Source organism: Leptodactylus fuscus, chromosome 4 (genome assembly GCF_031893055.1).
Source record: "Leptodactylus fuscus isolate aLepFus1 chromosome 4, aLepFus1.hap2, whole genome shotgun sequence".
Taxonomy (NCBI): Eukaryota; Metazoa; Chordata; class Amphibia; order Anura; family Leptodactylidae; genus Leptodactylus; species Leptodactylus fuscus.
The window spans coordinates 55,638,562-55,662,186 of NC_134268.1; the positions used below are offsets into that span (position 1 = coordinate 55,638,562).

A 23,625-nucleotide genomic window follows, 5' to 3' on the forward strand; every position below is an offset into this window, starting at 1 on the left:
GTAACAATAAAAACTAAAATAAAGAAGTCCTCCTTAATAGACATATTGGCATTTAGGTGACTCTGTATACACCCAGCCTGCATGATGTATCCTATAGTCTGCATGATGCATGATGTATACAGTAAACTACAAGTCTATAAGTAGAGGAATGATAGCAATGTAACCAGAAATAATCTTGTAGTGACATAATCCTCTCTGCTGCTGGACTCTGCAGCGCATGGATTTTCAGGACAAAGAGAAAGTTCCCTTCTGCCAGTAGATGGCGCTGTTTAGGTCAACAGATCCAACGTGTCTAATAACTGAAAACACTCTGCTCTCCATACACACACAGCAGCGTCCCTCCTCCTCTAGCAGAGCACGGGGCAGCCATTCCACAAGCTGGGGAAGACAGATCCCCTTGTTCACAGGAGATCAGCCACGATCCGGCAACTTCCAAACGGGATCTGGAGGGAGAAAGCGGGAGCTGATCGCGGTGACTACTCTGTGCCCTACTCGTGCACCGCTGCTGTCACCCTGCTGACTACTCCGTGGAGTTTATCAGTGACTTCCAGTACATTGCAGTCTATGTCAGGAGTCCACATGCAGCAGTGAAGGAGGCTTCATCCCTGTCCTGCTCCTTGGGCTCTTCTTCCTGCATCTGTCTTTTTCTACTACTGGACATACAACTAGCTTGGAGTTTCCTTGATGTGTACAGTGCAATGGATGTGAGATTTTACCCACCACCAGCACAGGCTGCTGCAGCTCCTGACACCCCCTGTTTGGGACCATCCCCCTGTTTGGACCCCTACTATTGTAACAAGGTGATTTCCAAAGCTTCTATTGCCTGTACTTGTATCTATTACTATGCATGCACACAAAGCCATGTACTGTATGTGTACTGTATGTGCCTTGCCCTGGACTTTGTGTAGTGGATGTGCTGCTGGATGCTGTTTGCAATTGGAGGGGGTCACACACATCCCCCTGTTAGATGAGATTAACTCCAGACCATAGATCTTACTTCCATGTTGTGCTGTGACATTTGCAATGGTGAGGTCTTGCATTGACAGCTTGCACTCTCTTTTTTACGGGTATATAGGTGGCTTGCTTTACTTGGGATTGCTGAGTTTTGCTGTAATGTGAAAGTACATTGCTAATCTGTACCGATACTGTATATACAGTGCTAGAGAACTGCGCTGGTGGCCACATGACCCGGGATGGTGTATCTAATTTAGTGTGGGCATGTATCAATACGGTCACTAATCCATAGGATTGCTTGAAAGTGTTCTTCCATCCTTTGCGCCATATTCCTTAAAGTGTCTTGCAACACTTCCAGAAGGTCGCACATGTCCCTTATATGAGTAGTCATCACGGCATAACTACTTTGTATGACATACGACTATCTAACCACGCCCCTTTCTAATGACAAAAAAAAAAAAGAGTATGGTCAGAGCCAGCAGTAGGTGTCCCAGAAAAAGCCATAATTCATTCATAAATGCGACGCCTAATTTTCCGCCTTTTGTGCAGCACTTTGATACATGTGCACAGAAGTTGCGGTGCAAACATCACAGCCTGTATTTTAATGAGCCTGAGCGTACAAGGAATTACTTATTACCGTTATTATATCCGCCAGTCAGGACTGGCACCGTGGGATTTAAGTTGCCCAGAATTGTGGAAGTCTGGAGTTATTTTATATCATGACTGTATTACTGCACAGTGGCAGCAGGCGATTGTGTGCATGAATTACACTCCGCTGCACTGATGTGATGAGGTTTGTGTGCATGAATAAAAATAGCTTGTTTAGCACAAAACACTTACATGACAAAGGCAGCTTTCCAGGCTTACAACTGTGCTGGGGAAAGTGCTGTGTGTGTCCTGCTAAGTGGCTCACATTAAAAGTTTAGCATTGCAAGTCACCGTGGACTTGGTATTATTGTATTATTGAGTCTATTAGTCCTAATCAATGCTGAAAAATACAGATAGCTGTCTGAAATACATCCATTAAATACAATAGGATTGCGCGTTGTGTGGTTACATTAAACCCACTAGGGCTACGTACAGGGTAGAAAATGTTCTAAATTCTCCCCACTTCCATAGGGTTATGTAATTAACCCCGGTAATTACTTTTCTGTTACTGATAAATGCCAGTGACGGCGGCGCACTTTCATGTTGCTCACACAATACAGTACGCCGTATGATATGGTTCAATGTGGCAATTATTAGATTCTGTTTACAAATTGTCCTCTGGTATCGCAAATGTATTTTTCATCAATGTACTGTAGCCAAATGTAACAATAAACCGGTAATGTAATTGAGTTCAGTGACCTTACAGCATGTAACCAGATATGTCTTCAGCATTAGCTAAGTCACTAATTGCTGGTATTAAGAACTACTTCTTAATGTTGGATCCTCGTTTCATACATGTATAAGCCGCTTGCGTTTTCTATCTGATGTCTTTACTGGCTTCTCCTTCCATTAATATACATTATCCCGGAGGAAAGGCTTTTGTCCTTGAGTAGCTGAAATTCAGAACCTGTGTTACGTTGACAATCTATTTTTTAAGACACAATATTGGGAAATATTGTAAGATTGTATCTGTTTAAGGGGGTAGATAGAGGATGCTCAGTGCTTTGATTCTGATGTCAAATATTTCGGTTGGGGTCAAGTTCGTTTAATATTTCTCGATTGGTGTGTTACTTTTTGTGTAGATTGTGTCTAATTGTCCCATCCTTTAAGTGCTCTCGTTATGTATCATTATTAAGATGATAGACACAATGAAGATAGATGTGTGCTGTTCTGCAGTCACTACAGCCGTGCTGGTTGGTTAGTGTTTGTAATAGCTGGAGGATCTGATAGCAGCTTGGACAAACTCATTCAGACGCCTATCTTGTAATGCTTGTAGCTTGAGGGATAGCTACCTATCAGACATTTGTCCAGCTATCAAATAGCAGCCACTGATCAATACAAGGCTACTTTAAACATCAAGTTCCTCAGCGCCTGACTTAACAATACATCCAGAATAAAAATTGACAAAGGTGTCAGACAAATTTAGATAAATGCAGTTGTTATGGAAGAGTAAAAAAAAAAAAAAGAGACCTGTTCACATTGCTCCTGGATATCTTACCCTATGTAATAAGTGTGCTGTGTTACACATTGGGGTGTTGTGTTTATAGGATGTTCCTCTGTATTATGAAACGTCTATTCACATAAAAATGATAGCAGTATAATGATATTTTGACACTTCTAGCAGATGTTAGTCTCGCCGATGAGAGGGAGTCTGACCCCTGCCATCAGTAGGAGAGAAAATAATGGTCTACACCGCTTCCTATGGTGAGCCTCAAAGAAGCGTGCACTAGATTTTGTGAGCTAAGCTCCTTCAGGAGAAAATGAAGTCTACAACCCCTTCACTTTCTACTTATACAGATATTTTACCTCTCAGGGTAATGAAAGCGTGCGGAGATGTGCTTAAAGATTACTTTAGCTTGCAGTTGTAAAATAAGACCCAAAGACCTGGAATTTTTTTTGAATGTTTTTGAAATTCCTATTTGGCGGTGACCTATAGAAATATTCTAAATGAATTGACAATGGCTAATTCTATCTGCTCCAGTGCTAGGGCTGCATCATGGTCTGCGCATATTGTGTTACATTATAAACCATAGTTATTACTTCTCCTAAGCCTGCCCATCAAGCCTTGCTATTTTTTAGATATTCTTTCCACCTCTTCCCAAAACATGCTATTATGTTGTCGGATATGACTAGCATTTAAGATATTACCTTTCATAGATGAATGGATTGAATGTGCAAGCTTGGAATGATTGAACATTTGTGTTCTTCTCTTTCTACTGCATTAATGTATTGTTACGAAATATCATTCTTTTGCATTGGCCACAAACGACGAAGAAAGATTTTTGTTGGATTGAATTTTCAGTCTAATTAACTGTTATTGATTTGCTTGTAAGTGGAAATGGGCAAAGTGAGAGATGGTCTTTTCTTATTCTAAAATAATGGGGCTCTTTAGGCGATGGCTAGCGGAATCGCAAAATATTCTCTTATTTACTGGTGAAAGGGTTTCATTATCTGTGGATAGATGTTTAACAAAAGTGCATGGTGATAGATCTTGTAAAAAGCAATATAATGTAATGGGGCCCAAGGGGGTTCCAAGCACTGAAACCCTTTTGGGTTACTTGTAGTTTGTGGCTGTTGGTTATGCCCTTGCAACATGGATTAAAAATATTGTATTATTTTGACATGTGTGTATTGATGCAAGTATTAATATTTTGGTGGGTTTTTTCAAGCACCAAATTTGCAGTGTTCACATTTGGCACTTGACATCTTTTTGGGGAGCATTTACAAGACCTTGCTTAGTTTAGTAGCCATGGATTATTGAGTGCGATACCATATTTTATGCGACATCATATAGTAGTTTCTGATGTCAATCTAGTTTTAGCTTAGCACAACGCATATAAAGTATGTGACAATATGGCCAAATGCATTATATACCTTCGGTCTACCAAAGAAGTTCTCATGGCTTTGTTGTTCACCATTTCTTGGCATCCCTGTTCCACTTTATGAGTTTCCAACTAAATTACATGTAGGTTCACACTAGCGTTTGGGTCTCCGTTCTGTGGTTTCCGTCTTCTGCATGCTCACGGCTGGACATCTTTCAAACCCATTCCAATGGATATGAAAGAGTCCTGCAAGTTTCAGTCTCCTGCTCAGTTTTGTGCAGGAAACGGAAACCTGCATGAACGGAGACCAGATGTGAACGAGCCCTAACAAAACATATATTAGGAGGTGTATATATTTTGAGAGTCATCTTTACCATGAATGGACCAAAATTCCCATTTTCAGACAGAGAATTCGCCATGTGTAGGCTGCCACTCTCCAAAGAATAAACTTACTACACATTCAACTTTCTCAAATGTTCCCATTCACTGTGAGTAAAACTTTTTCCTCGAGAATGGCTACACACATAAAGTCACTTCTTATTTCTAGCAACAGTGAGGTTCCTAAAAGCGAGACACGGAACAGTTTTACATTCATAATTGATTGGTCATAACCGTACAAAAGTTTGTCACATAACAACCCCTTTAAGGCAAGTAGTTCTACTTCAAGGACTTGGGTCATTTTTTTCTACCTATAGGATATGAATTATAATGGGCGTTGGTGCATTGACCATGATGTGGATAGGAGGGTTTTTTTTGTATCTTTACAATGTACAGTTTGTTCTATGTTATAATGCATTTGATATATGAAGACTGACGTATAATTCAGAATCTGCATTTATTAAAGTGGACCTGTCTGATGTCCTATCCGAACGCAGATCATGATAGAGATAGAGAAGCTGAGCTCTGTGATATATTGATTGATCTAATTTTCAGTAGGCTTAAAAAACAGAATAAATTTTGACAGGACTCCTAGATGAGACAGCATGAGTCCTGATCATCCTGCCAACACACAGGCTAATTGACAGAATAGTCCCTACACCCAGTGATACAGCAAAAGCTGTCAATCGCTAGGTGTGGATTAAAGAAATAAGACTCTCTGTCTCTTCTAGGAGTCCTATCAGTCCTAAAACATATAAACCTATACTGTATATAACACAGCTCAGCTTCTCTTCGTCTACGAAATTCTGTACTCAGGGCCGCAGAAATCACATTCAATCATACCCATGACCCAAAATGTAACCCAATTGCTGTGAATTTACCAAGAGATATTTATGACCTACTTTAATTTGCACTAAATACACCAGGCAATAATGAAACAATTTTATCCGGGTCAATAGGAATGTTTTTCTGTGTCGACTTCGAGTCTGTGTTTGATTTTATTACATATGTATGGACATTTGTGAGCAAAAGTCAGGTCAGTGTAGTTTTTTCATTTGCATAATACTTAGGAATGTTATGATCCACATGGATCTGGCATTCGTCCAGGACAAAAATGTACACCTTCTCCGAGGCTACCATCTGCCATGCAAATTTGTACACAGTAACAAAAGTCTAGTGGAAAATGTAAAGAAGAGAATGTGCGACTTACATAGGCTGTGCCGAAAATGGTCTTTGTGTCTGTAAACAGTTTGGCACATGTTCACTGGTGACCCCCACAAATGAGCGGGTAAAGATGTAGAAGTTTTTAGAATAGGGATGTTTAAGATCAGTTTGTTGTATTTTCTTAATGTTAAACAATATACTTACCCTTTATAGAGATTTCAGCTCTGAAACATCTAGAATTGTGAATGCAGCTCTAGACTGCTGTATAATGTGGGGTGTACCCTGGTACAAGTGTTTACAAACATACGGTATATCATTGACATATGTATGGATGATGTTACTTGAGGATGGCATCAGTATTTCATTAGTATAAATATGGATACTTTTATATGGAAGTCATCATAAAACCTCATAGTAATTCTGAGAGCTACTTATGTAGCCTGAATAACATACACATGACACACGGATGCATATTTTTAATACCATCCATAGACTTAACCACAGAGTTTACATTAGCTAAATGGAGGAAAGTTACATACGCTACATTTACTAAATACACTTATATTTATGTGCTCACTTGAATAGATTCATAGATTAACTGCTCCATTTTATGAGTCAAAATACACATGTAATATCGCTGAAAAATAAGGTTGAAAATGGTGGTACCCAACTTTTTATGTAGATTGGTAATATTGCTTTTTCCTCTTTTTAACCACTTAGAAGCAACAGTCAGTAGTGACCACGACATCTAAGGGGTTTGTGAATGTAAATGCCTGCTTAGTAGTGAATCCTAGAACACAATCACAGAGTGACATTGGGATCTTATGGTGACTGGGAACTTGTTAAAGGGCCCCCATGTTGGCTATCTCTGTTAGCCTATTAGATTCTGCCAGAGGCAGGGCTTACAAGGCTAACTGACGCACAGTGATACAGCAGTATTACAGGTATAGTAATATACATGTGATTGGACCCTCTACTGTTCAAGGGACTAGACAAAATGTAAAAAAAATAAAATAAAATAACTCTTTATATATTCAAAAAAACACACCAAATTCAACAAAACTATGAAAACTATACCAGAAGTGCTGTTTTTGGTCACATCACCTTCAAAAATGGAGTAAAAAGTGATCAAAATTTGTATATAACAAACTGGTACTAATAGAAAATATAATACAATAAAAAGTTATGGCTGTCTAAGTATGCCGGCACTAAAACGAGTGAGATTTTGTTTAAAAAATAACTGTTTATTGTGTAAAACTAAAAAAGAAAACTATATAAATTTGATATAATTGTAAAGATAGTGTGTTATATATGTTGCACAGTTAGATTTCCATTAAATTTTCATTTCTGTGCTATAGTGGGCCCTACAGAACACAGGGAAGGGTTTATCACTGTAAGGGCAGTCGGGTTTCTACTTGTGGAAGTTGTGATGGTTAATTTGTTAATTTGATTGACAAGGGAGGGTCATTTAGTGGAGTAAAGTGGAATTACATTTGCATATTTGACTCTCTTTATTACTTTATTGGGCCCCTCGGTAATAGCTACAGTGACCCATATATGTGCCAGCCACAGTTCCCTTATATTAGCCAATTATACTCCATAACAGCCAACATGACACATAACAGTATTAGCTAAAATGCTACTACAGAGGCGCCAGTTGGCTGTTTTGGGCTACCAAAGGTGCCATAACCTATACAGTTAATGGAGCCAGAAGCAGAAGGCAATGCCAATGCACTGCAGTTATGCTACTATTATTAACATCACTCCGCACAGAGAACTAAATGATCCTGCAGTGTGTCTGTGTTTCTTTCTTTTTTAGTTGCTACGATTCCTAGGATTTCTCTATCTGCCATGAGCTTGTATGTGTTTCTCTCTTGTTATACATGAGTCCCCCTGCGAACTTCCGGTTGACACATGCGCAATGGAAGGGCGGCAAGAAGACTTCCGGTTCCTTAGTGAATTAACCAGGGCTGGGTATGTACTTCAGGGTATGGTCCTCGGGTTACGACGAGCCTGCTGCAGAACCTCATTTTCTGAATGCTATACAGTGTATAGCATTTGGCAAATGAAGGCTGATTGTGTAGCAGGCTCGTCCTTGCTATGAGCAGGTAAGTATGCTGTTACCAGTTGACTTTTTTTCATTGAAATGAATAGACCAGCGTTGATTGGCCAGTGGCCAGTGATTTGGCCAATCAACGCTGGTTCTGCCAGAGGCTCGTCTGAGGAGGCGGAGTCTAACATCGGACTATTCATTCCAATGAGAAAAACTCTTGCCTGCCCGTAGCAAGGACGTGCCTGCTGCAGAATCAGTGTTCATTTGCCGAATGCTATACATATATATAGCATTCGGCAAATGAATATATATACTGTATAGCATTTAGCAAATGAGGTTCTGCAGCAGGCTCGTCGTAACCACGAAACAGTATGCCTATACCCCTGCTAGACATGGCAAACTCTCAAAACCGGAAAGAGATCTTCGACCGGAAATAGGAAGGGCGGGACTTAATCCTTTGTTATTGTTGTCAAAGGGGGACTCATGTATATACTACTGTACCATCCATGAAACTGTATCACTGAAATTTCCCCATTGTGGGACTATTAAAGGATTATCTTATCTTATTCATTTAAATGGGAGGAGAACCGTACAGCACTGAGACTACCATGATACATTACAGTTTTTGGAACCCTCTACCTCCTTCCCCATCCCATGTACAAGTTACCATTGCAAAGGCAGCCCAAGACAGTCGACTTGTGCAGGGTCCAGTTGTCGTAAGAATTAAAATTTACCAGATAACCAAGAAACTCAAGCAGTCATTGGCTATGTAAACACAACTCTACTACCAAAGTCAAATTTCGGTGTAGGAGAAAGCCTTACTGATATAATACATAACAGATATTGATCATCTCAAGATAGTTCCTCCCATTCTACTGAATTGCAATTAATCTGAAACTGTAGGCAACCATCCATCCAATAAACATTTACTTCCTTAAGACAAGCCGGTTACTCGAGGTTTATACTGGATTTATTTAAGTACCTTTGTAGAAAACTAGGTGTATGATGTCATGAGGCTGAAGTCATGGAATGGCGTTGGATTGAACGTGCCATTACAATCTTGTCCATTTTATGTCGGTTGAGTTCTTGTTGTCTACTTTATTTCATTTAGTAGATTCATTCCAATGACGTCCATGTTGTATAATTAGTAATATTTCCTCTTTAAGCGTATTTACATATGGTATTTGAGAACTGCCATGAAAATCATATTATCCATGTTTATAGTGACATAAAATACTTTCATTCCTTTCAACCATGACTGGCTGATTTAATATATCTTGTACGTGGTTTGAGTTAAGCCGTTTAAATCAATATTGCATTATGTCAGATGGGTTCATAAAAGTCTATTTTAATGGCCTCAGCTGTTCTTCAGTATGATTTTTGTTTAATGTACAGTATTATAATTTCTAGTCATTGAGCTTCCAAGGGCTCTTTTTTGATCCAGTGTTTGATTTGTTTCCCTTGCCCATAATGTTAAAAGCGTCTGTATATTTCTGAAACATTTGTGCTCTTGGCAACTTGAAGTATTGAGATGGAGGGTGCAAAATACTTTTCAGATGAGAAGACTCCATCCATACCAAGTCAAAACAAGCTCATTATCGATACACATGTCATATCTAGCTAAGGGAATCTGTCAAAATCCTTCAGCGTTTGGATCAGTGAATTTGTAGACTGTCCTGCTCCTATTTATTGGCCGCTATGTTTTAAAAGCACAGCATGATGATGTTTATGCAACTAAGCTCTAGAAACTGCTATTTGCATCTTGGAACCTTGGCTGAGATCCTAAAAGGCTTTAGAAGGAGACTCAACTGTGGTTTCTATTGATATTTTAAGTATTTGATCAAGGATATCATAGTAACAACTGGCATTGTGCTATTGCTTCACGATGGGACATATATCAATAGGGTGAACAATTTGTAAATCAGGTTTCAAATGAGAAGCGTCGAAATTTGGAACCTATAATACAAGTCGTAAAAAGGATAGAAACGGTAAAATAAAAGGACACTGAAAACAAATGCTCCCAACTGGTTAGGCTTGGATTTTTTTTTTTTTTTTTACTTCTGGTTGTTGATTTAGGGGATTACTGCCTAATGCATTATTTAAGCCTTGGTCTGGTTTCACCCCTCAAAAACCTTGAATGCAAAATGATGACATTCTTTCTACAAAAAAAAAAGAATATATTTCAACATTTGACAGATGCAGTCATGACCATTATTAATAAAAACCTCTTCACAGTGGAGGCTTAATATCAAAGCTAATGATTTATTTTATGTTAATGACTTTCTGCCGGAGCATAAAAGACTATTCATAATGGACTTTTCAGTACTCCGTTCAGTTACTAAGGCTAATGGGGTAATCTTTTCTTTGCCAGGTTTGAGCTTTTGAAGTAAATCACGCTGTTACTTTTATAAGCTTAATTCTTGAAAATTTATTGCAAAAATCTAATTTTAAAGAACTGGTTGTAGAATTAATTATCAAAGAAAAAATACAACTGCATATTTAAAAAAAAATGATCATATTTAAGCAAACATGTCGTTCTTTATCATGTTAGGGATCGCTCGTGGGATCGTAACCCTTTGGAAACATGTAAATTCTTTGGCTTGTTTTATCTGTAGACTGGTTACATCTGGAGTTCCACAATAGTCTTACACCAAGTCGTTTGCCTTGTAAAGTTCACATCAAGTGCTAATCATGAGTTTTGGTCATTAAGTGGCTCCTATCTCTCTCCCCTGATACCCATAAAGGCCGATTATATTTGTGGCACCAGTTCAGGTGCAGCTGCCGGGCATTAATAATACATTCAAGTCTCTCTAATAAATACAACAAAGGTTGTCACCTTAAAGAGACTATATCACTTACATCCATCTCTGTTCTGCATTATTCACATTATGTCTTCGGTGTAGCCGGGAAGCTAATAATTGACGATAGAGACAATTAATACAGATTTTATGCAGACATGCTCCTGTAAACACTATCATGTTTAATCTTGTAATAAGGGAATAATTAATTGTTTGGGATGGCTGAAGAAACAAAAAATTGAAAACAAAGACACTTAGCATTATCTAAGCAGAAGTCGTGTCTTATAGGGAGTTTGTTACCAGCATACCAACCCAGCCTCGCAGGTAGATAGGTTAGAGCAGGGGTCTCAAACTCAACTCAGCATGTGGACCGCAGAGCAAGATCCCAGCCAGTCGGCGGGCCGCACCGTGGCAAATTTAGCTCCACCCACTTTTATGTTGACTCCGCCCATTCATTTTTCATGTGCCCCCACACTGTATAATCCTCCTACAGTCACCCGTAAACTATATGTCCCCCCTCCATCTTTCCCCCAGTTACATATACACCCTTCATCTGCCCCCAGATTCATGTCCCCCCATCACTGCCCTCAGATTCATGTCCCCCCATCTCTGCCCTCAGATTCATGTCCCCCCATCTCTTCCCCCAGATTCATGTCCCCCCATCTCTGCCCCCAGATTCATGTCCCCCCATCTCTGCCCTCAGATTCATGTCCCCCCATCTCTGCCCCCAGATTCATGTCCCCCCATCTCTGCCCCCAGATTCATGTCCCTCCATTTCTGCCCCCAGTTTCATGTCCCCCCCATCTCTGCCCCCAGATTCATGTCCCTCCATTTCTGCCCCAGTGTCATGCCGTTCTCCCCCCTCCCTTCGTCTGCCCCCAGTGTCATGAGCCCCTTCATTCCACCTCAATGTTTAAAGAGGACCTTCCACCATTTTGCCCACAGGCAGTTCTATATACTGCCGGAAAGCTGACAGTGCGCTGAGTTCAGCACACTGTCGGCTTTCCCGATGTGGGCCCAGTGTGAAGAGCTTACGGTTCGGTACCGTAGCTCTTCTATGGTCAGAAGAGTGTCTCTGACACTCAGTCAGAGACGTCCTTCTTCACAGCACAGCCAATCGCGCTGTGCTGTGAGAGCCGGGAGGAACGCCCCCTCCCTCTGCTCGCAGTACTCGTCCATAGACGAGCATTATCAGGGAGGGAGGGGGCGTTCCTCCCGGCTCTCACAGCACAGCGCGATTGGCTGTGCTGTGAAGAAGGACGTCTCTGACTGAGTGTCAGAGACGCTTTTCTGACCATAGAAGAGCTACGGTACCGGACCGTAAGCTCTTCACACTGGGCCCACATCGGGAAAGCCGACAGTGTGCTGAACTCAGCGCACTGTCAGCTTTCCGGCAGTATATAAAACTGCCTGTGGGCAAAATGGTGAAACGTCCGGATTCAACTTGGATCCGGCGTCCCTAGGCTTGTGCGGGCCGCACAAAATTGTTCGGGGGGCCGCGAGTTTGAGACCCCTGGGTTAGAGTGACCTAAATCAACCAGTGTTTCCCCCTTGTGATTCGGTTCCTCTGTTGCCAAGATATTGCTGACTTTGTCAATATGCAAATAGTTACATGAGAGTTGAAGTTGGATGAAGAGCCAAGTCCATCAAGTCCAACCTATAACCCTACAGTGTTGATCCAGAATAGGCTCTTTGAAGCTTTGCCCCAAAAAGTGGCAACGCCAGAGTTAATTTGTTTATTGATTAAAACACTGGACACACAAGGGGAAAACACATTTGTTTTAGGTGACCCTATCTACATAATTGGGTTGACATGTTGGATTCTGGTGACCGACTCCCTTTAAAGAGTTTTTTTCTATCTCAGCCCGTCATGGTGAGATGAAAATACAGGGGTTAATGTCCAGACCACCAGGCTGGGGCTTATGGAAATAGTCGAACATGGCTGTCCTATGCTGTTTCGGTAACCCTCATATAGGTAAATGGATACACTGTTTCCATAACTTATACAAATATCTATGGTACATACGGAAACAGCGTCCTGAGCCCTCTTAACTAGTTAACACCACATTAAAGGGGGTCTGTCAGCAGTAAATTGGTTGGAAATCGAATTCCAGTACCTTGTAGAGGTCATTCTACAGTTTCCATATATGCCCCTGTTGTTCAGCTTTGGAGTCCCATTTTCGTGTATATAATAATTTTATTCATATGCAAGTTAGGAGAATGTGCTTTGGTGTTGTACCTTAGCTTGACTGGACTTGGGTTTCAGCTTGAACTTCCTGGGCAAAGCACTTTTCCCATTTGCATATAAATAAACCATCAATTTCTATGAAAATTGGACCCTAAAGCTGAATTTGGAAACTGTAGCATCACCTTGACAAGGTATTGTGATTAGGTTAATAACCAATTTGCTGCTGACAGACTCCCTGTAATATATTTTAAGGATGATCTAGCTCTATGAGCTGCAGGTTAGTGTCTATCCAGTAGGTTCTAGTGCGCCTCAGGTCTTACAGACTGGCGTAGAACAAATTCACACGTAAAAAAAAATATGAAAACAGAAATTCTACAAAACTACTTAATCTACTTAAACTGTTCAGCCTTAAAGTGTCCAAAACTATGTGGCCTTTCCATCACCTTTAACAATAGAGAACAAAGTGAGGAACCTCTACTCCGCACAGTTTATCCTACATCATTTAACCTTACAGAACATCACAAGTATTTTCCCATTCACACGTCTATTTTACCCATCTGATAAAATAAAATACATTTACAAAAAGTAATGGGCGCTGATAATGGAGCCACCTAACAGCTTGTGCGGTGGCTATGCAAAGGCTTACTCTATGTAATGCGGATTTTAAGTCCATAGTCCCTATCTCACACAACATGCAGACTCATTTTACTGCCTGAGAGATGAGATAATAGTTTCCCAATCACATTCCCAATTGGATGGCCAAAAATTCAGCTGCTTTGGACAAGCTGATATCTCCAAGAGAAAAAATGGATGCCTGAGCTAATACTCACACTGAATACTTCATGAACGGCAAAGCAAACATAAGGGCGCTGCTGGTTAACTATTTGGGGATTAAGGATAGCCCTTGAGTATAATGAAAACCTAATAGCTCACTAGTATACCAATATATAATTGATGTGCATTGTATGTAGCCCAGTGCCCAGTGGTGAATAGCCACCCAAGCCCATAAAACAGTGACCTAGTCATGATAGTATTTGTGATATGTAGCTATACATCACATTTGAGCGGTCTCCATATATACATACAATATAATGTGTGTTATAGTGTTTGCAGATGCAAAGCAGACATAGATTTTCAGAATTCATCTTATTAAACCTACCGGGTTGGGTTGTTCCCCAATGAGCCTCGTGCACATTACAAAGCAAACAAAGCTCGCGAGGTGACACATGAAGAGTCCCCACAGTTTTATGAAGCTGTTCACACTCTATATGATAATATAGTCTTTTTGAGTAGGGTACCTTCATAGCAGGTCATGCCACAAAAAATTTACATTCCATCTAAATTTACATAGAAAATCTACACTACACAAAGTACAGTTTGGGCCTATAGATTTTAACACTGGACCGTAGCACCATCTCTTACATAAAGACTTATCTTCTATAATACATAACCATGAATTGGTTTACATCTTTATGGAATCAACACTTGCCCTATATTCCCACAATATTGAATATCCACCGTGTGACAGCCACATTAAATTCAATGCGTATGAATAGGGGCTATTACACATGACAAATTTTTGTAACCATTTCCATGGGCTGTCAAAAGGGGGATCGTCCTACTTTTGTACATTTCCATAGACTCAAATGTATGAGGGATATGTGGAATGGGTTGCCCCTCAGGTGCAAAATGGCCATGAAAACTTGATGTTTCTCACGACTGTTTTCACCATCAGTTGTGTGAATGTATCCTTATGCTGTAGATCCGGGAATTGTATAAGTAGCTATTCCATAATGTACAGTGGAAAACACCTCTAGTATGGGAGGGAACTGGTAACAGATGTTCAGTTTTGCTACAGGGTCACCACATGGACAATTTAAAATTACATGTGCCCATTAAAGTCAAAGGGCAATACACTAATGTGTTGGGTCCTCCAAAGACTGAAATGCTCTTTGTAGTCTTTATTGTCTCACATTACATTGAAGTTGGTTGGTGGTTGATCAACTGCTAAACAAACCATCTAAGATAATCTGGTGAACAAACATTTGACAGATCCAGCCATAGATATTTTAGACCATATTAGACATTACAGTCGTTCAGACTGGCAATACAATTTCAGTGACATGGGATAAGGGACAAACAATCCTTCTGGGTACATTCTTTCAAGAAGATCGTTGAAAATATTGGTCAAAGTTTCAAAGATGGCCGACTTCTTTCCCAAAGGAAGACGATGATTTTGTGGTCTCTAAATGGATAAGTTTGTTAAATTTCCCTCAACAAATCTTTGGTATAGTTGAAATCGCAGCTGATGAGTTGCAACAACGAACCGCTGACTCTGATTCCGCTGTTTTTCCATATCCCAACGCTGGTTCCTTCTGGATCCTTCTAATTCATTAAAAAGATCGAACGACTTATACAATATTAATAATTGTGTAATATAATTAAAAATAATAATCTTATTTTGAAGCCAGTGTTGGAATTGACAACTGTCTCTACCCCAAATTGGTCAACTTTAGTGTATAGTATATGGCCACCTTTTGGTAAACTTTTCTTGTAAAACAGACGCCCCCTTTAATCCAGTTATTCTACCCTATGCTATATAGTACTTTTCTACACTGTTTAGTATTCTGTACTTTATTTTCATTACACAAGACTTTATATAAATCTGTTAGTTTTTTTATTCCATTTTCATTTTTTAGCAAGTATGTCAGCAATTGCTTCAAACACTGGTGAATGGCATAAATATATATACACTTGGTGGAGAAATGTATCCAGATTTTAGCTCTGTAAAACATGCACCCAGTCCATAAGTGTAAAAACCAGGCTTTTATGTTGTTTAAGGCTTAGTGTTCTGACTGATGTGAACCAGAATGACATTGGTTTATTGGTGAGTAAATGAATGGGAGTACTTTGAATTTGGACGGCTGCCAATTTTGCACAAACAAAGAGGCTAACCAAGGAAAGAAAGATTTGACATTAAATGCAAGGCACAATTATTCCATTGGTGGAATTCTACTTTCAGAGGCAAACAGAATGGGAAAAAAAAGTTGAAAGTTTTCCAAGTTTAGAGATGCAGATTCGGGCTCTATTATGATTTTTCTTAATCTCATGCTGCGTCAGTTTCTGTAAAAACTGTTTGGTATACAGAGTCTCTATCAAAGTGTTCACATTGCATCTCTGGTTTTCTACATACCACACTGTGCCCTGGAGGTATTTGGCACAACATTATAGTTGTCCACTGCTGGAGTTCCCAAGTCTATCTTTATCAGATAGAGGAAAATAGTAGTTTAATCAGTCCTGGCACTTTCAGTGTGTAACATTCATTAACAAGGCAATTTGTCATGACTATTAACAGTCAGGATACATCTGCTCTCTATCTCTCACCCTCGCTGTCACACATGCTCTTTCTATCGCCTTCTCTCATTTTCCCTCTCTTACTCCTACCTTTTCAATCGCCTTCTTCTTTTCCTCACTCTTCCTCTTACTCCCACCCGCTCCTTTTATTCTCTGTTTTGTCTTACTCTGTAACTGCTCTCTTTCTCTGTCTTTTACCTTTCTCTGTCACTCACATGTTTCTCTTGCTCCTCTTTTTCCTCTTTTAATTTTACCCATACTCTTCTTCTTCATTTCCCCTCTCTTTTACTAGCACCCTTTTCTTTCTCTTTCCCTATTCTCTCCTTTCCTCTTCATTTCACTCACCTCTTTCTCTTTCCCTTTCGCTATTTCTCTCATTTCAACTCTTCCCCTCTTTCCTCTTTGTCTTTCTCACTCTCTCTCACCCATCTTTTTCTCCCTCTTACATCTTCACATTCCACCATCACTCCTGTTTTCCTCTCTTTCTCTCAATACCTCCTTTACCTCCTCTCTATTCTTTCTTTTCTCCTCTTTTACTTTTTCTGTCTCCCACCCACCATTCGGCCCTCCCCTGGCTTTCCCATCCTCTCTCTCTTTTCCAGCCTCTTCCTTGTACGCCTTAGCTGTTTTCGTCTAATTTTCACTCCTCCTCATCTTCTGCCTCACTCTTCCCTACCTTTTTTTTACTCCCACCATCTTCTTCTTTACAACACATCTCTCTCTTTCTCCCTACCTCTTTATTCCTATCACTTGTATCTCTCTCTCACTCCAACCATATCTCAACCTCTCTTCACCTCCTCTTCCTCTGTCACTCTCACTTCTATCCCTTTCTTCTCTTTATCTTTCAGATCTCTCATTCCTCTTCCTCTCTCTTTTCACCTCCTCTTCCTCTATCACTTTCTCTACCCTCCCTGTTTTCTTTTTATCTTTCAGATCTCTCATTCCTCCCTCTGTCTTCACCTCCTCTTCCTCTATCACTTTCTCTACCCTCCCTGTTTTCTCTGTATCTGTCAGATCTCTCATTCCTCTCCTTCTCTCTTTTCACCTCCTCTTCCTCTATCACTTTCTCTACCATCCCTGTTTTCTCTGTATCTTTCAGATCTCTCATTCCTCTCCCCTTCTCTCTTCACCTCCTCTTCCTCTATCACTTTCTCTACTAACCCTGTTTTCTCTGTATCTTTCAGATCTCTCATTCCTCTCCCCTTCTCTCTTCACCTCCTCTTCCTCTATCACTTTCTCTACTAACCCTGTTTTCTCTGTATCTTTCAGATCTCTCATTCCTCTCCCTCTCTCTTTTCACCTCCTCTTCCTCTATCACTTTCTCTACTATCCCTGTTTTCTCTGTATCATTCAGATCTCTCATTCCTCTCCCCTTCTCTCTTCACCTCCTCTTCCTCCATCACTTTCTCTACCCTCCCTGTTTTCTCTGTATCTTTCAGATCTCTCATTCCTCTCTCTCTCTCTTTTCACCTCCTCTTCCTCTATCACTTTCTCTATTATCCCTGTTTACTCTGTATCTTTCACATCTCTCATTCCTCTCCCTCCTTCACCCTTCCTCATCTTAGTAACTATATAAGAAAATATCTCAGTATATTGAATTATAAACTTTTTCATCCAAATTATTCTCTGCCGCTAATGACTTGAAGCAGACAAAAGGATTTAACAAGCAGGACACATTATTCCAGCAATGCAAAGCTTTTTATGAATGTGTATTCTGATAGGAGAATAATATGCTTCTGTTAATTAATTCTGTTTTGTGCACAGCCTGTCTTTTATGTTCACCTATGAAGGATTAATTTGGCTAATTGATTTTGTGTGAAAATAATGAAATAAACATATTTTCTGTCAGTGTTCCTTTCTTGTTTAAAGATGAAATGTCTCATTTTTTTAAAAAAATGTATATGCGGGATAAAGAATAATTTATACATTTTTTAATTTTTTTTCACCATTCGCCATTTTTAACGGATCATTTTTGATGGCCATTGTCTGTCTATGTTTGTCTGGTTTTTGATGGTCAAATGTCAGGCATTTTGTATCCATTTTTAATAGGCCGTTAATTAAACAAATGAATCTCATTGGTCTTTCTTTTTTACCAAACCCACTAGGACTCAACTGGGAAAGTTTCTGGAACATATGCTAAACACATTCATAGGGTCTCATTGATCAAGTCTTCTTTTATCACATGTAGAATACGTATGCGTCCGCTAGGCTATTCCCTAGAGAGAGTTCTAGTAAAATGTCTCCTAGGCAGTATATGTTTTTTACAATGGTACCCTATATGTGACAAATGCAGCTGTATACTTATACAGTGGCATACGTCCAAGCCTTACCCCATATGGATATAGGAAATGGTAGCAACATAGCATGTTAGAAAACTCTAATGTTATGTTTAGAGATGAGCAAACAGTAAAATGTTCGAGGTTCGATATTTGTTTCGAGTAGCCCCTCAATATTCGACTACTCGAATCGAATATCGAACCCTATTATAGTCTATGGGGGGAAAATGCTCGTTTCAGGGGTAGGCAACATTCGATCAAATTATACTTACCAAGTCCACGAGTGAAGGACGGGCTGGATCCTCCGAGAAGTCTTCTCCTTGCAGCGTCCCCGCGGCATCTTCCAGCTCTGAATTCACTCTGCCAGGCATCGGAACTGGCCAGAGCCGACTACGCATGCCCGCACTACAAGCGGACATGCGCAGTTGGCTCTGCCCAGGCCAGATGCCTGGCAGAGTGAATTCAGAGCTGGAAGACGCCACGGGGAAGCTGCATGGAGAAGACTTCTAAAGGTAGTAGAAGAACCAGCGTTAATTGGCCAAAGGTATAGCATTCGGCCTATCAATGCTGGTTCTGCATCGAACTTTTCCATTTGAATAGCGAGTGGTACTCGATCGAGTACGAGTATTTCGAATACCGTCTCTAGTTATGTTATCAGAGTCCAAACAGTCCTGTCTGTGACTTCTTTGCTCTTTATTAGTCAATAGGATTCACTAGGATTTATTAGGATCTGCACAAATCTGTTATACTTATGTACAGAAGCCATAATGCTAGTCTGAACAGAGCCTTATATACAGATGAAGCATATGACTTCACCAATATTTTTGTATCCATACAACCTTTTACAAAGCATCCAATGTACAGCATCCGGACTTTAGAAATAAATACACAGTAGGCCATGTTGGATCGTGAAACATATAATAGTCTCTTTCTCTTATACACATTGGATTAGGATAAAGCACAATACAACTATTTTCACCAGAATGGTACATAATCCAGTAGGCAGTGGGTCAGTTGGAAACATTTGAAGGCTGGACCACTACCAAAACATGTGCAAAGAACCTTGTCCTAAAAGTTAAGTAGATGTTTAGCATACTGGGAGTGATGTGCTCACTGGAATACAATGCACTATTGTAAAAGCTACATCATATTTTATTAGAAAAATCTATCATACTAATCATCCAGATCTGCTCTCCATTATGTGCGATAATGCAAGAAAATAACACCGCAGGAAAATATGTCGCATAAATTGCCTGCGGAACAATTTTCTGCTTCTTACGGGATTTTTTTGCAGTGTTGTTTCTTTCTTTGCTAATACAGTGGAGAAGGAGACTTCAATTATGTTTTCACAATCACTTTATTATATGAGTTGAAATGTGCTCCTGACACTCATATTACTCTTTACATATAACATCTGCAAAAAGGTGGTTGACGCCTGTCAACGGCTCTTCCTCTGTATTACCAATGTTTGCATTGTGCGTTGAAATAAAACTGTTCGCATATACGAGATTCCTTTCCTTCCATCTGTAACAAACTTTGAAATGTTTCAGCAACATACATATAAGTATTATCCAGGTTGGAATTTATATTGCTTTTCTACGGGAGTTATGCATTTACATGTGTAACATATTACCCAAACGCCATGTTAATGTAATCATAAAGTGGGGCCCGTTCAAGGTTAGAAAGGGAAAAGCTGACAGCAGAAAAGAACCACTAGGTCTGTGCAGGCTACACATTGTGTATATACGCTGGAATGTATATCTACACAGTGACATAAGAAAGCATTTCTTCGCTTTCTGATTTCTTATGCTGTTGCAAACTTACCAAAATATTCCAAGAAAATGTGATATAAGTGAACGAAAAATACATTTTTAAATTTTTTTATTTTTTTCAATTAATAATTCGATTATCTAGCAGCAAAAATAATACGTGGTTGTGATGCCTACACTAAAAACCATCGCAACCAGAAACTTCCAGTAAGCAAAGATCAGTCTTTCACATCGCAATGGAATGAAGGGACTCATATCTCATGATGGTGGAGAACCTTTATGATTCTGGACGGAATTACATTTGTAGTCAGTCTATGGAGGTTGTTGTTTTAGGTAACAGAATAATAAGTTTATTGGCCCAATGGTCTCTGCCGTGATATGTGATATGGTCTGGGCTTCCATTGATGGGACTGTTGATTGATAAAAATAACTTTTTGACTGTATATGACAAAGATCAGATAAAGAAGACAACAATGTAGATACATATTTTCATAACCGCCTGTGTATGGAAACGTGTGGGGTGGGTTGCAGGGTTGGGGGCACTACAAACATACTAACAGCAGATAAGATAACACTGGTAATAGTACATTGCCCTCTTACTCTCAATACAATCTGTATACAAAAACTAAGAGGACGACAAGACACAGCAAACATCTTTGCAGTCATGTTATATCCATATATCCATGCCTCCAAGATTATGGAATGAGTGGGCCACATCAAGAGGGAGATATAAAAGTAAGCTTTCTAAAGAGGGGTGTCCCCTGCACGTATTTTCTCCTTGTATCCATTGGGGAAGCATAGGGATAAAACGCAATAAAACTGCTGTAAACTGTTTCCCCGTTTTCCCTTTTGAAGCCTTGATGCCTTTCTCAAAGAGAACAATATTACGGGTTATGGATTTTAAGGACACATTGATCCAGGGTTTTTATACTGACTGCCAGATTGGAGTCAGGGAGGATTTTTTCCCCCTGAAATGGGGCAATTGGCATAAGCCTCATGGGGTGTTTTCCCTTCCTCTGGATCAACACAGTAGGGGAGTGTAGAGGTATAGGTTGGATTTGATGAACTGATGTCTTCATCCAACCTCATCTACTATGTAACTAGGTAAGGGAAGCCTCAGCCTAGTCCATTTACAAACAATAAGATAGTTTGTCCAAAAATAGCTCCGGGGAAGGGTTGGGGAAGTCTTGGTTTGAAGCCACATCTGTAATGTCACCTTTACTCCTCTACTTGCAATGTAGTGTTTAGGGTACATATTTTGTGAGATCCATTGAGGTTGAGGTGAATACTTGGATATGATACCATTGTGAATTAGAGTACTGACTTCTGAGCTCTTTAGTGCATGGCTATCTGTATTCTCGGACAGTCAAGTCAGTGAGAAATCTCCCCAATTAAATGTCTTGTGGTAAAATGGTATTTTTTCTCAGCCTCAGAGCAAACCAAAGTGTTTTCATATCTGATTATTTCTCTCATTTACATTTTGCTTCTTTATTGAAACTTTTCCACTAATGATAAACTAGGTCAAATGAACACGAAAACATCCTTGTTAACTGGAAATTAGATCCTCTAAATCTACTTTTTCCTACACCTGCAAATATAACACTCAAAGTTATATAGTTATCTATGTCATTTTCTTACATATTACATAAAGATGTATTCGCATGGTATAAAGTAATGGCATGTTGCTAAGGCCTGGTTCACATCTGCATTTGGTATTCTGTTCAGGGAGTCTGCTTGGGGACCCCCCAAATGGAATACCAAATGCATTAAAAAGCAGTGAGCAATGAAAGCACACGGACCCCATAGACTATAATGGGGTTCATGGGTTTTCCGCTTGGTATCCACACAAGTCATGCGAAGAATAAAGTGCTTCAAGAACTGCTATCCTCTCCACATGATTTATGTGGACACCACATGACGTCTATGGGGTCCGTGTGCTTTCATTGCTCACCGCTTTTTAATACGTTCGGTATTCCATTCAGGGGGTCCCCAAATGGACTCCCCAAATGGAATACCGAGCCCAGATGTGAACCAGGCCTAAGCTAGGAGTCTAGAATTTAGTTTCTGCATACTATTTTAGGTTTCCCTAACCACCTGACCTAAATGGAGCTTGCTTCTGTTTTGCTCCTCTTCATTCTCAGGATAAGTGGGTTCTCAGAAGTCAGACCCACATTGATCATAAAGTTTTGGCATAGTCTAGCAACTTTCTGTCACTTTTTAGGATGTTACTATCTTTTGAATTATCTGTCAGTGTCATAACAATAGCATTCTTATAGCAATATGCATTCACAATGATAACAAATACCACTGTGTTCACACCTGCGCTCAGGTTTCTGTTATTTGGCTCCACTTGGGGATCCAAAAAATGTAAACCCAATTTGCTTAAAAAGCCTGCAGACCCTATAGACTACAATGGGGTCTGCCAAGTTTCTGCCCCAAACAATGTGGAGAGGAAAGTCCTTGTTGCTGGACTTTACTCTTCTCATTTTACTAGTGGAATGGGGTCGGAATCCCCAAATGGAGAGTAAGCACTGGTGTGAACCCAGCCTAAGACATATCAATTTTATCATCAATGGAGGTCACTGAGCTTGGACACTCATCAAGGTTTGAGGTGAAGAATCTGAAATACTTTGGATCTTCTTTGGGGTCCTTCTGAGGAACACATAAATCTGAATCTTTGGTGTCCATCTGAGATACACATAAATCTGAATCCTTAATCCTCTTCTGGATTAGTAAAGCCATATGAATACAGTAGGTGGCCTTCTAGTGCGGCCTTCATGTGCAAAAAAAAGTAAACATGTGGTTTAAAGAAAAAAAGTGTAGCTTTATGACTGTTTATACAACCTGAAATAGCCTTATCATGGAAGAGAATCCGCCTGGGCAAGATACACGGATAGACTTGTGTATGCTTATGCACATCTTACGGAACCGGCAAATAGAAGCCTCCAAATTCTCATTTTCGGCATAACTTTCATGCATATAATAGATTGCAAAAGCAAAGTACTTTACAAAAGCGAGAATTACAAAACCAATTTAAAAACTTTATGTAACTGAGAATTTTACAGTTTTACATTTTAACTTTAAATTATATTCCGAAGATGAACTACTGGGACAAAATAAACTCCAAAGTATATCATCTAGAAAACTTCCTAATGATTTATGTTGCGTCACAATCCTCCAGTTATTTTCTCTACACGTCTGAATTGTTCTAATTCCAACGA

The 23,625-nt window shown here is 39.8% G+C and overlaps 1 protein-coding gene across 2 annotated transcripts in view; it reads left to right on the forward strand.

The window, feature by feature from the left end:
- Positions 1-306: 306 nt before the first annotated feature.
- The window catches only part of TOX (thymocyte selection associated high mobility group box), a 219,660-nt gene continuing 196,341 nt past the window's right edge, over positions 307-23,625 (forward strand). For both annotated transcript variants that reach the window (XM_075270543.1, XM_075270544.1), the window contains exon 1: positions 307-800. In XM_075270543.1, the coding sequence (XP_075126644.1) occupies positions 699-800 (102 nt within the window). In that variant the 5' untranslated portion in view covers positions 307-698. The remainder of the gene's footprint in view (positions 801-23,625) is intronic.